At 45.5% G+C, this 15,787-nt stretch overlaps 1 protein-coding gene across 1 annotated transcript; it reads left to right on the forward strand.

The window, feature by feature from the left end:
- Positions 1-358: 358 nt before the first annotated feature.
- On the forward strand, positions 359-11,193 carry LOC124028538 (receptor-type tyrosine-protein phosphatase O-like; the record flags this gene model as incomplete). Its single annotated transcript, XM_046340580.1, has 8 exons — positions 359-370; positions 718-806; positions 901-1,031; positions 1,312-1,467; positions 5,503-5,655; positions 8,153-8,689; positions 9,881-10,042; positions 10,997-11,193. Coding segments are annotated over exons 1-8 (1,437 nt in total), but the record flags the coding sequence as incomplete, so codon positions are not given.
- Between the last annotated feature and the right edge of the window lie 4,594 nt (positions 11,194-15,787).

A 15,787-nucleotide genomic window follows, 5' to 3' on the forward strand; every position in this document is an offset into this window, starting at 1 on the left:
TGACTCTATAGCCACTCCTACTGACTCTATAGCCACTCCTACTGAGGATGGTAGCTGACTCTATAGCCACTCCTACTGAGGATGGTAGCTGACTCTATAGCCACTCCTATCTGGCATATCTTTAATCTGAGTCTAGAGGAAAGTCTTTGTCCTCAGGCCTGGAGGAAAGCCAAAGTCATTCAACTTCCCAAGAGTGGTGAAGCGGCTTTTACTGGTTCTAACAGCAGACCAATCAGCTTGCTGCAAGCTCTTTGCAAACTGTTGGAGAAAATTGTATTTGACCAAATTCCTCTGCAAACAAATGAACAACAGATTTTCAGCATGCTTATAAAGAAGAGAACTCAACATACTGACACAAATGACTGTCTCTGTAGGTCAGGTGGTCTGGAGAAGCCAAACTGTTAGAGCAGCAGCGATCTGATGATGATGTGAACTTATTGCTCCGTTCCTCGAGACTCAACAGCCTCTCTCTCTCTCTCTCTCTCTCTCTCTCTCTCTCTCTCTCTCTCTCTCTCTCTCTCTCTCTCTCTCTCTCTCTCTCTCTCTCTCTCTCTCTCTCTCTCTCTCTCTCTCTCTCTCTCTCTCTCTCTCTCTCTCTCTCTCTCTCTCTCTCTCTCTCTCTCTCTCTCTCTCTCTCTCTCTCTCTCTCTCTCTCTCTCTCTCTCTCTCTCTTTTATCTCGCTCTCGCTCTCGCTCTCTCCTCTCTCTCTCCTCTAGACCATTGTGTCCTTCCAGGTGTCAATTAAAGAGGAGGACTGGATCGTAGTGACCCTGGAGCCATCTGACCTGCGGGAGAACGTGACGGGGTATGCTGCCCGGGTGATGGGCGAGCCCCGAACTCACCTGCTACCATTCCTGAACCTGACCATTCCTGACACCTGGACTCCTCCCACCCGGACTCTGCTACACCGTTACCGCGACACCTCTGGTCTTTAACTCCTCCCACCACGGACTCTGCTACACCGTTAGCCTGCTGCTCAGACAGGGGAAGACCTGGTCCAAGTCCATCCAGACTATATCTGTTCTCACCAGTAAGTATTCAGACAGGGGAAGATCTGGTCCAAGACCATCCAGACTATATCTGTTCTCACCAGTAAGTATTCAGACAGGGGAAGACCTGGTCCAAGTCCAACTGTCCTGAATCCAGCTCAACAGTCTTTGTTCTCTCATAGATACACTATGTGCTTGACTTGTTGTGTTTGTTAGTCATCTCTCGATTTATTTCCCGTTCTTCACTGTGGAGGTTGTGGTGGTTGTTGTGCCCCTGACCAGGTAGTCAGTCAGCTCTGTTGTCCGTCTGTCCCCCTGCAGAGCCGCGTCCGGTGGACAGTGTGGTGATCACAGACTACCCAGAGGCTCCAGAGACAGGTGTGGTGTTTGAGATCAGCTCCCCAGAGAACAACGTCTTCAGTCGGGTCAACATCAGCTACGCAGAGGGCCAGGAGCAGAGATCCATGCTCTATAAAGGTGAGGCCTCTGGCTGGACAGACTGGAACAACAGGTGTAGTTGACTAGCCCGTTCTGGACAGACTGGAACAACAGGTGAAGCTGACTAGCCCGTTCTGGACAGACTGGAACAACAGGTGTAGCTGACTAGCCCGTTCTGGACAGACTGGAACAACAGGTGAAGCTGACTAGCCCGTTCTGGACAGACTGGAACAACAGGTGTAGCTGACTAGCCCGTTCTGGACTGGAACAACAGGTGTAGCTGACTAGCCCGTTCTGGACTGGAACAACAGGTGTAGCTGACTAGCCCGTTCTGGACTGGAACAACAGGTGTAGCTGACTAGCCCGTTCTGGACAGACTGGAACAACAGGTGTAGCTGACTAGCCCGTTCTGGACTGGAACAACAGGTGTAGCTGACTAGCCCGTTCTGGGCAGACTGGAACAACAGGTGTAGCTGACTAGCCCGTTCTGGACTGGAACAACAGGTGTAGCTGACTAGCCCGTTCTGGACAGACTGGAACAACAGGTGTAGCTGACTAGCCCGTTCTGGACAGACTGGAACAACAGGTGTAGCTGACTAGCCCGTTCTGGACAGACTGGAACAACAGGTGTAGCTGACTAGCCCGTTCTGGACAGACTGGAACAACAGGTGTAGCTGACTAGCCCGTTCTGGACTGGAACAACAGGTGTAGCTGACTAGCCCGTTCTGGACAGACTGGAACAACAGGTGTAGCTGACTAGCCCGTTCTGGACTGGAACAACAGGTGTAGCTGACTAGCCCGTTCTGGACTGGAACAACAGGTGTAGCTGACTAGCCCGTTCTGGGCAGACTGGAACAACAGGTGTAGCTGACGAGCCCGTTCTGGTCAGACTGGAACAACAGGTGTAGCTGACTAGCCCGTTCTGGACAGACTGGAACAACAGGTGTAGCTGACTAGCCCGTTCTGGACAGACTGGAACAACAGGTGTAGCTGACTAGCCCGTTCTGGGCAGACTGGAACAACAGGTGTAGCTGACTAGCCCGTTCTGGACTGGAACAACAGGTGTAGCTGACTAGCCCGTTCTGGATAGACTGGAACAACAGGTGTAGCTGACTAGCCCGTTCTGGACAGACTGGAACAACAGGTGTAGCTGACTAGCCCGTTCTGGACAGACTGGAACAACAGGTGTAGCTGACTAGCCCGTTCTGGACAGACTGGAACAACAGGTGTAGCTGACTAGCCCGTTCTGGTCAGACTGGAACAACAGGTGTAGCTGACTAGCCCGTTCTGGACAGACTGGAACAACAGGTGTAGCTGACTAGCCCGTTCCGGTCAGACTGGAACAACAGGTGTAGCTGACTAGCCCGTTCTGGACAGACTGGAACAACAGGTGTAGCTGACTAGCCCGTTCTGGACTGGAACAACAGGTGTAGCTGACTAGCCCGTTCTGGGCAGACTGGAACAACAGGTGTAACTGACTAGCCCGTTCTGGACTGGAACAACAGGTGTAGCTGACTAGCCCGTTCTGGACAGACTGGAACAACAGGTGTAGCTGACTAGCCCGTTCTGGGCAGACTGGAACAACAGGTGTAGCTGACTAGCCCGTTCTGGGCAGACTGGAACAACAGGTGTAGCTGACTAGCCCGTTCTGGACTGGAACAACAGGTGTAGCTGACTAGCCCGTTCTGGACAGACTGGAACAACAGGTGTAGCTGACTAGCCCGTTCTGGACAGACTGGAACAACAGGTGTAGCTGACTAGCCCGTTCTGGACAGACTGGAACAACAGGTGTAGCTGACTAGCCCGTTCTGGACAGACTGGAACAACAGGTGTAGCTGACTAGCCCGTTCTGGACTGGAACAACAGGTGTAGCTGACTAGCCCGTTCTGGACAGACTGGAACAACAGGTGTAGCTGACTAGCCCGTTCTGGACTGGAACAACAGGTGTAGCTGACTAGCCCGTTCTGGACTGGAACAACAGGTGTAGCTGACTAGCCCGTTCTGGGCAGACTGGAACAACAGGTGTAGCTGACGAGCCCGTTCTGGTCAGACTGGAACAACAGGTGTAGCTGACTAGCCCGTTCTGGACAGACTGGAACAACAGGTGTAGCTGACTAGCCCGTTCTGGACAGACTGGAACAACAGGTGTAGCTGACTAGCCCGTGCTGGGCAGACTGGAACAACAGGTGTAGCTGACTAGCCCGTTCTGGACTGGAACAACAGGTGTAGCTGACTAGCCCGTTCTGGATAGACTGGAACAACAGGTGTAGCTGACTAGCCCGTTCTGGACAGACTGGAACAACAGGTGTAGCTGACTAGCCCGTTCTGGACAGACTGGAACAACAGGTGTAGCTGACTAGCCCGTTCTGGACAGACTGGAACAACAGGTGTAGCTGACTAGCCCGTTCTGGACTGGAACAACAGGTGTAGCTGACTATGCAGGTGAAAGAGGACCCAAGCCCGTTCTGGACAGACTGGAACAACAGGTGTAGCTGACTAGCCCGTTCTGGACAGACTGGAACAACAGGTGTAGCTGACTAGCCCGTTCTGGACAGACTGGAACAACAGGTGTAGCTGACTAGCCGTTCTGGACTGGAACAACAGGTGTAGCTGACTAGCCCGTTCTGGACAGACTGGAACAACAGGTGTAGCTGACTAGCCCGTTCTGGACAGACTGGAACAACAGGTGTAGCTGACTAGCTCGTTCTGGACTGGAACAACAGGTGTAGCTGACTAGCCCGTTCTGGACAGACTGGAACAACAGGTGTAGCTGACTAGCCTGTTCTGGACAGACTGGAACAACAGGTGTAGCTGACTAGCCCGTTCTGGACAGACTGGAACAACAGGTGTAGCTGACTAGCCGTTCTGGACTGGAACAACAGGTGTAGCTGACTAGCCCGTTCTGGACAGTTCAGTGTTGACTTATTTGAGTTTGATCGACTGAGTTGAGCAGGTCTGTATTAGGGCATGTTTGAGTTGAATCGACTGAGTTGAGCAGGTCTGTATTAGGTCATGTTTGAGTTGAATCGACTGAGTTGAGCAGGTCTGTATTAGGTCATGTTTGAGTTTGATCGACTGAGTTGAGCAGGTCTGTATTAGGTCATGTTTGAGTTTGATCGACTGAGTTGAGCAGGTCTGTATTAGGTCATATTTGAGTTGGATCGACTGAGTTGAGCAGGTCTGTATTAGGTCATGTTTGGGGGCAGGCCCACCGATCAGACTTCAATGTTTCTTGTTCACAGACACAAGTTGAAGACTTATGTGTTCTGTCCTCAAATTTATATCAAGCAGACTGTTATGTTCTGTGTTATAGATCATACCATCATCTTCTGTGTTCTAGACTTCTACAAAGGAAAGATGGTTCTGTGTTCTAGACCTCTATAAAGGGAAGAATGTTCTGTGTTATAGATCATACCATCATCTTCTGTGTTCTAGACTTCTATAAAGGGAAGACTGTTCTGTGTTCTAGACTTCTAGAAAGGGAAGACTGTTCTGTGTTCTAGACCTCTATAAAGGAAAGACTGTTCTGTGTTATAGATCATACCATCATCTTCTGTGTTCTAGACCTCTATAAAGGAATTACTGTTCTGTGTTCTAGACCTCTATAAAGGAAAGACTGTTCTGTGTTCTAGACCTCTATGAAGGAAAGACTGTTCTGTGTTCTAAACTTCTATGAAGGAAAGACTGTTCTGTGTTCTTGACCTCTATAAAGGAAAGACTGTTCTGTGTTCTAGACCTCTATAAAGGAAAGACTGTTCTGTGTTCTAAACTTCTATGAAGGAAAGACTGTTCTGTGTTCTAAACTTCTATAAAGGAAAGACTGTTCTGTGTTCTACACTTCTATAAAGGAAAGACTGTTCTGTGTTCTAGACCTCTATAAAGGAAAGACTGTTCTGTGTTCTAGACTTCTATGAAGGAAAGACTGTTCTGTGTTCTAGACTTCTATGAAGGAAAGACTGTTCTGTGTTCTAGACTTCTATAAAGGGAAGACTGTTCTGTGTTCTAGACCTCTATAAAGGGAAGACTGTTCTGTGTTCTAGACTTCTATAAAGGGAAGACTGTTCTGTGTTCTAGACTTCTATAAAGGGAAGACTGTGTTTAAACACTGGCTCCCTGGGACGTGTTACAGCAACATCTCCTTCCAGCTGATCTCTGAAGCTACAGTCAACAGAACCACACTGGTCCGACGCAGCGACCTGACCCATGAACCCCGGCAACACAGGACAGGTAGATACTATATACCCACAGGACAGGTAACTAACTACATACCCCATAACACAGGACAGGTAGATACTATATACCCACAGGACAGGTAACTAACTACATACCCCATAACACAGGACAGGTAACTAACTACATACCCCACAACACAGGACAGGTAACTACTACATACCCCATGAGGTCTGGCAACACAGGACAGGTAGATACTATATACCCCACAGGACAGGTAACTAACTACATACCCCACAGGACAGGACAGGTAACTAACTACATACCCCACAACACAGGACAGGTACTAACTACATACCCCACAACACAGGACAGGTAACTAACTACATACCCCACAGGACAGGTAACTAACTACATACCCCACAGGACAGGTAACTAACTACATACCCCACAGGACAGGTAACTAACTACATACCCCACAGGACAGGTAACTAACTACATACCCCACAACACAGGACAGGTAACTAACTACATACCCCACAACACAGGACAGGTAACTAACTACATACCCCACAGGACAGGTAACTAACTACATACCCCACAGGACAGGTAACTAACTACATACCCCACAGGACAGGACAGGTAACTAACTACATACCCCACAGGACAGGACAGGTAACTAACTACATACCCCACAGGACAGGTTACTAACTACATACCCCACAGGACAGGTAACTAACTACATACCCCACAGGACAGGTAACTAACTACATACCCCACAGGACAGGTAACTAACTACATACCCCACAACACAGGACAGGTAACTAACTACATACTCCACAACACAGGACAGGTAACTAACTACATACCCCACAGGACAGGTAACTAACTACATACCCCACAGGACAGGACAGGTAACTAACTACATACCCCACAGGACAGGTTACTAACTACATACCCCACAGGACAGGTAACTAACTACATACCCCACAGGACAGGTAACTAACTACATACCCCACAGGACAGGTAACTAACTACATACCCCACAACACAGGACAGGTAACTAACTACATACCCCACAACACAGGACAGGTAACTAACTACATACCCCACAACACAGGACAGGTAACTAACTACATACCCCACAACACAGGACAGGTAACTAACTACATACCCCACAGGACAGGTAACTAACTACATACCCCATGAGTCCCGGCAACACAGGACAGGTAACTAACTACATACCCCACAACACAGGACAGGTAACTAACTACATACCCCACAGGACAGGTAACTAACTACATACCCCACAGGACAGGTAACTAACTACATACCCCACAGGACAGGTAACTAACTACATACCCCACAGGACAGGTAACTAACTACATACCCCACAACACAGGACAGGTAACTAACTACATACCCCACAACACAGGACAGGTAACTAACTACATACCCCACAGGACAGGTAACTAACTACATACCCCACAGGACAGGTAACTAACTACATACCCCATGGGAACGTTATTGAACCAGTCAGGTTGTTATTGAACTATATATTTATTTTAACTCGGTAAGTCAGTTAAGAACACATTCTTTTTTTCAATGAAGGACAGAAGGACAGATTTGTACCTTTCAGGGATTCAAACTTGTAAACTTTCGGTTCCTAGTCGAACACTCTAACCACTAGGCTACGCTGCCGCCTCTACACTCTAACCACTAGGCTACCTGCCGCCTCTACACTCTAACCACTAGGCTACGCTGCCGCCTCTACACTCTAACCACTAGGCTACCCTGCCGCCTCTACACTCTAACCACTAGGCTACCCTGCCGCCTCTACACTCTAACCACTAGGCTACCCTGCCACCCCTACACTCTAACCACTAGGCTACCTGCCTCCTCTACACTCTAACCACTAGGCTACGCTGCCGCCTCTACACTCTAACCACTAGGCTACACTGCCGCCTCTACACTCTAACCACTAGGCTACCCTGCCGCCTCTACACTCTAACCACTAGGCTACCCTGCCGCCTCTACACTCTAACCACTAGGCTACCCTGCCGCCTCTACACTCTAACCACTAGGCTACCCTGCCGCCTCTACACTCTAACCACTAGGCTACCCTGCCACCTCTACACTCTAACCACTAGGCTACCCTGCCACCTCTACACTCTAACCACTAGGCTACCTGCCACCTCTACACTCTAACCACTAGGCTACCCTGCCGCCTCTACACTCTAACCACTAGGCTACCCTGCCTCCTCTACACTCTAACCACTAGGCTACCCTGCCGCCTCTACACTCTAACCACTAGGCTACGCTGCCGCCTCTACACTCTAACCACTAGGCTACCCTGCCACCTCTACACTCTAACCACTAGGCTACCCTGCCGCCTCTACACTCTAACCACTAGGCTACCTGCCACCTCTACACTCTAACCACTAGGCTACCCTGCCGCCCCTACACTCTAACCACTAGGCTACGCTCCCGCCCCTAGTCACTAGTCACGGCATTTCTATGGAGATGGCAAACTAATATTTGTGTTTCACTGCAGTGCCCAACCCTCCCCTCAACATCTCCCATAAGATCGTACCACTCAGCCAGAGGGTGCTACCAGGGGGGGTCCCTAGCTCCGAGGTGACCCAGGACACGCCCCGGCGGGCGCGGGATGTCCCCCTCATAGAGGAACAGGAATTACAGGAGAACCAGGAGATACAGGAAGTGATCTCAGAGGAGGTGGTGGGCGGAACCACCCAGGTCTCCTACAGCTCCGCCCCTCAGGACTCCAACAGCTCGACGGGCTATGCCACCTCTATCTCTAACACTAACAACACAGAAGAAGAGACCGCCACGCAGCCCTATTGGCCGGAGCCCTACGGTAGTCCCTCCCCTACGGATGGAGAGGAGGAGTTTGTGAACGCGGTGGTTCCAGAGTATGAGGACTCCAATGAGCCGGGCTCTGCCATGAGCCTGCCGCCAGAGATCTCCGTCACCCCCACCCGCTTTCCCGCCATACTGCTGGAGCTACGCTGGCTACCCCCCCGACCCCCCACCACATACGACGGGTTCAACGTCTACATCTACAGAGACGGTAAGCTAAAGGCCACTACGGTGGGTTCAACGTCTACATCTACAGAGACGGTAAGCTAAAGGCCACTACGGTGGGTTCAACGTCTACATCTACAGAGACGGTAAGCTAAAGGCCACTGCTGAGTTCAACGTCTACATCTATAGAGACGGTAAGCTAAAGGCCACTACGATGGGTTCAACGTCTACATCTACAGAGACGGTAAGCTAAAGGCCACTACGATGGGTTCAACGTCTACATCTACAGAGACGGTAAGCTAAAGGCCACTACTCTGAGTTCAACGTCTACATCTATAGAGACGGTAAGCTAAAGGCCACTACGCTGGGTTCAACGTCTACATCTACAGAGACGGTAAGCTAAAGGCCACTACGCTGAGTTCAACGTCTACATCTATAGAGACGGTAAGCTAAAGGCCACTACGATGGGTTCAACGTCTACATCTACAGAGACGGTAAGCTAAAGGCCACTACGGTGGGTTCAACGTCTACATCTACAGAGACGGTAAGCTAAAGGCCACTACGATGGGTTCAACGTCTACATCTACAGAGACGGTAAGCTAAAGGCCACTACGCTGAGTTCAACGTCTACATCTATAGAGACGGTAAGCTAAAGGCCACTACGATGGGTTCAACGTCTACATCTACAGAGACGGTAAGCTAAAGGCCACTACGGTGGGTTCAACGTCTACATCTACAGAGACGGTAAGCTAAAGGCCACTACGATGGGTTCAACGTCTACATCTACAGAGACGGTAAGCTAAAGGCCACTACGCTGGGTTCAACGTCTACATCTACAGAGACGGTAAGCTAAAGGCCACTACGATGGGTTCAACGTCTACATCTACAGAGACGGTAAGCTAAAGGCCACTACGGTGGGTTCAACGTCTACATCTACAGAGACGGTAAGCTAAAGGCCACTACGGTGGGTTCAACGTCTACATCTACAGAGACGGTAAGCTAAAGGCCACTACGGTGGTCAATGAGAACCAAGACCACATTCACAAAGACTCTCAGAAAAGGAGTGCTGATATTGGAATGACTTTTTGCCTTTTAGATCATAATGAATAAGACTGATCCTAGATCAGTATTCCTGGAGTAAGGGCTCCTATGTTGTCAGATGAAGGTAATAGCTGAATGGTATCTGTTGTGACCTGTGCTGTTTCGACCTCTCTGAGCCCTGTCTCCCCGTCCTCAGGTAACTCTACAGAGACGGCCACGGTGGATGAGAACACTCATGAGTTCTTCACGGAGCTGACAGAGCCTGGTACCTACAGAGTCCAGGTCACCACACTGAGCTCCGCAGGAGACTGTGAGGCCAGGGAGAGCACCGCGTATACAGGGCTCACCTTCTATCTCAGTATGTATAGCCTGACCCTAACACTGACATTGACCCAGACACGGACCTTAACCCTAACCCTGACCCTATCACTGATCCTAACCCTGACCCTAACACTGATCCTAACCCTGACCCAGACACTGACCTTAACCCTAACCCTGACCCTGACCCTATCACTGATCCTAACCCAGACCCAGACACTGACCCAGACCCAGACACTGACCCTAACACTGACTCTAACCCTAACCCTGACCCTGACCCTGACCCAGACCCAGACACTTTTTTATTTATTTTAATTTATTTCACCTTTATTTAACCAGGTAGGCTAGTTGAGAACAAGTTCTCATTTGCAACTGCGACCTGGCCAAGATAAAGCATAGCAGTGTGAACAGACAACACAGAGTTACACATGGGATAAACAATAAACAAGCCAATGACACAGTAGAAAAAAAAATGGACAGTCTATATACAATGTGTGCAAAAGGCATGAGGAGGTAGGCGAATAATACAATTTTGCAGATTAACACTGGAGTGATAAATGATCAGATGGTCATGTACAGGTAGAGATATTGGTGTGCAAAAGAGCAGAAAAGTAAATAAATAAAAAACAGTGTAAAAACAGTATGGGGATGAGGTAGGTGAAAATGGGTGGGCTATTTTCCTATAGACTATGTACAGCTGCAGCGATCGGTTAGCTGCTCGGATAGCTGATGTTTGAAGTTGGTGAGGGAGATAAAAGTCTCCAACTTCAGCGATTTTTGCAATTCGTTCCAGTCACAGGCAGCAGAGTACTGGAACGAAAGGCGGCCAAATGATGTGTTGGCTTGACTCTAACCCTAACCCTGACCCTGATCCTGACCCTAACCCTGACCCTAACACTGACCCTGACCCTAACCCTGACCCTGAAATTCTGTGTTTTACTGTAAATGTTTTAATTGTCCAGTAAATCCCCAAAACAACCATTGAATACCCCAGGCCCCAGTGGAGAGGTGCTGGAGCAGCCCCAGGAGCGGCCCCAGGGTGTCAGTATCAGGCTGCTGGGCTCCAGTACTGCAGCGGTGTCCTGGGCCCTGTCTTCTGAGAGCCACAACGGCAGCCTGGTGTCAGTCCTGTCCCTAACCTGCCTCCGACCCAGCCTCAGCCAACGCATGGAGAACACATACTGCAGTGAGGTAAGACTGACTAACCTGCTAGTCTGTAGCAGTTCATAACCCTTTATAACCAACCTGCTAGTCTACATAGCTGTTCATAACCCTTTATAACCAACCTGCTAGTCTACATAGCTGTTCATAACCCTTTATAACCAACCTGCTAGTCTACATAGCAGTTCATAACCCTTTATAACCAACCTGCTAGTCTACATAGCTGTTCATAACCCTTTATAACCAACCTGCTAGTCTACATAGCTGTTCATAACCCTTTATAACCAACCTGCTAGTCTACATAGCTGTTCATAACCCTTTATAACTAGTGTACAATAGCTGTTCACAACCCTTTATAACTAGTCTACATAGCTGTTCATAACCCTTTATCACCACGAACCACCTATCAATATACTGATACAGTCTATCACCACCTATCAATATACTGATACAGTCTATCACCACCTATCAATATACTGATACAGTCTATCACCACTAATCAATATACTGATACAGTCTATCACCACTAACCACCTATCAATATACTGATACAGTCTATCACCACCTATCAATATACTGATAGTCTATCACCACTAATCAATATACTGATACAGTCTATCACCACCTATCAATATACTGATAGTCTATCACCACCTATCAATATACTGATACAGTCTATCACCACTAACCACCTATCAATATACTGATACAGTCTATCACCACCTATCAATATACTGATACAGTCTATCACCACCTATCAATATACTGATACAGTCTATCACCACCTATCAATATACTGATACAGTCTATCACCACCTATCAATATACTGATACAGTCTATCACCACCTATCAATATACTGATACAGTCTATCACCACTAATCAATATACTGATACAGTCTATCACCACTAATCAATATACTGATAGTCTATCACCACCTATCAATATACTGATACAGTCTATCACCACCTATCAATATACTGATACAGTCTATCACCACCTATCAATATACTGATACAGTCTATCACCACTAACCACCTATCAATATACTGATACAGTCTATCACCACCTATCAATATACTGATAGTCTATCACCACCTATCAATATACTGATACAGTCTATCACCACTAACCACCTATCAATATACTGATACAGTCTATCACCACCTATCAATATACTGATACAGTCTATCACCACTAATCAATATACTGATACAGTCTATCACCACTAACCACCTATCAATATACTGATACAGTCTATCACCACCTATCAATATACTGATACAGTCTATCACCACTAATCAATATACTGATACAGTCTATCACCACTAACCACCTATCAATATACTGATACAGTCTATCACCACCTATCAATATACTGATACAGTCTATCACCACTAACCACCTATCAATATACTGATACAGTCTATCACCACCTATCAATATACTGATACAGTCTATCACCACCTATCAATATACTGATACAGTCTATCACCACCTATCAATATACTGATACAGTCTATCACCACCTATCAATATACTGATACAGTCTATCACCACCTATCAATATACTGATACAGTCTATCACCACCTATCAATATACTGATACAGTCTATCACCACTAACCACCTATCAATATACTGATACAGTCTATCACCACCTATCAATATACTGATACAGTCTATCACCACCTATCAATATACTGATACAGTCTATCACCACTAATCAATATACTGATACAGTCTATCACCACCTATCAATATACTGATACAGTCTATCACCACTAATCAATATACTGATACAGTCTATCACCACCTATCAATATACTGATACAGTCTATCACCACCTATCAATATACTGATACAGTCTATCACCACTAACCACCTATCAATATACTGATACAGTCTATCACCACCTATCAATATACTGATACAGTCTATCACCACTAATCAATATACTGATACAGTCTATCACCACCTATCAATATACTGATACAGTCTATCACCACCTATCAATATACTGATACAGTCTATCACCACTAACCACCTATCAATATACTGATACAGTCTATCACCACTAATCAATATACTGATACAGTCTATCACCACCTATCAATATACTGATACAGTCTATCACCACCTATCAATATACTGATACAGTCTATCACCACCTATCAATATACTGATACAGTCTATCACCACCTATCAATATACTGATACAGTCTATCACCACCTATCAATATACTGATACAGTCTATCACCACCTATCAATATACTGATACAGTCTATCACCACCTATCAATATACTGATACAGTCTATCACCACTAACCACCTATCAATATACTGATACAGTCTATCACCACCTATCAATATACTGATACAGTCTATCACCACTAACCACCTATCAATATACTGATACAGTCTATCACCACCTATCAATATACTGATACAGTCTATCACCACCTATCAATATACTGATACAGTCTATCACCACTAACCACCTATCAATATACTGATACAGTCTATCACCACCTATCAATATACTGATACAGTCTATCACCACTAATCAATATACTGATACAGTCTATCACCACTAACCACCTATCAATATACTGATACAGTCTATCACCACCTATCAATATACTGATAGTCTATCACCACCTATCAATATACTGATACAGTCTATCACCACCTATCAATATACTGATAGTCTATCACCACCTATCAATATACTGATACAGTCTATCACCACTAACCACCTATCAATATACTGATACAGTCTATCACCACCTATCAATATACTGATACAGTCTATCACCACCTATCAATATACTGATAGTCTATCACCACCTATCAAATAGTCTATCACCACCTATCAATATACTGATACAGTCTATCAATATACTATCACCACTAACCACCTATCAATATACTGATACAGTCTATCACCACCTATCAATATACTGATACAGTCTATCACCACCTATCAATATACTGATACAGTCTATCACCACTAACCACCTATCAATATACTGATACAGTCTATCACCACCTATCAATATACTGATACAGTCTATCACCACTAATCAATATACTGATACAGTCTATCACCACTAATCAATATACTGATACAGTCTATCTACAATATACTGATACAGTCTATCACCACCTATCAATATACTGATACAGTCTATCACCACCTATCAATATACTGATACAGTCTATCACCACTAATCAATATACTGATACAGTCTATCACCACTAATCAATATACTGATAGTCTATCACCACCTATCAATATACTGATACAGTCTATCACCACCTATCAATATACTGATACAGTCTATCACCACCTATCAATATACTGATACAGTCTATCACCACCTATCAATATACTGATACAGTCTATCACCACTAATCAATATACTGATACAGTCTATCACCACTAATCAATATACTGATACAGTCTATCACCACTAACCACCTATCAATATACTGATACAGTCTATCACCACCTATCAATATACTGATACAGTCTATCACCACCTATCAATATACTGATACAGTCTATCACCACTAATCAATATACTGATACAGTCTATCACCACTAATCAATATACTGATACAGTCTATCACCACCTATCAATATACTGATACAGTCTATCACCACAATATACTATCAATATATCAATGACTACAGTCTATCACCACCTATCAATATACTGATACAGTCTATCACCACCTATCAATATACTGATACAGTCTATCACCACCTATCAATATACTGATACAGTCTATCACAGTCTATCACCACCACCTATCAATATACTGATACAGTCTATCACCACTATCAATATACTGATACAGTCTATCACCACTAACCACCTATCAATATACTGATACAGTCTATCACCACCTATCAATATACTGATACAGTCTATCACCACCTATCAATATACTGATACAGTCTATCAATATACTGATACAGTCTATCACCACCTATCAATATACTGATACAGTCTATCACCACCTATCAATATACTGATACAGTCTATCACCACTAACCACCTATCAATATACTGATACAGTCTATCACCACTAACCACCTATCAATATACTGATAGTCTATCACCACCTATCAATATACTGATACAGTCTATCACCACCTATCAATATACTGATACAGTCTATCACCACCTATCAATATACTGATACAGTCTATCACCACCTATCAATATACTGATACAGTCTATCACCACTAATCAATATACTGATACAGTCTATCACCACTAATCAATATACTGATACAGTCTATCACCACTAATCAATATACTGATACAGTCTATCACCACCTATCAATATACTGATACAGTCTATCACCACTAATCAATATACTGATACAGTCTATCACCACCTATCAATATACTGATACAGTCTATCACCACCTATCAATATACTGATACAGTCTATCACCACCTATCAATATACTGATACAGTCTATCACCACTAACCACCTATCAATATACTGATAGTCTATCACCACCTATCAATATACTGATACAGTCTATCACCACCTATCAATATACTGATACAGTCTATCACCACCTATCAATATACTGATACT

The sequence above is a fragment of the Oncorhynchus gorbuscha genome, unplaced genomic scaffold (genome assembly GCF_021184085.1).
Source record: "Oncorhynchus gorbuscha isolate QuinsamMale2020 ecotype Even-year unplaced genomic scaffold, OgorEven_v1.0 Un_scaffold_4401, whole genome shotgun sequence".
NCBI lineage: Eukaryota > Metazoa > Chordata > Actinopteri > Salmoniformes > Salmonidae > Oncorhynchus > Oncorhynchus gorbuscha.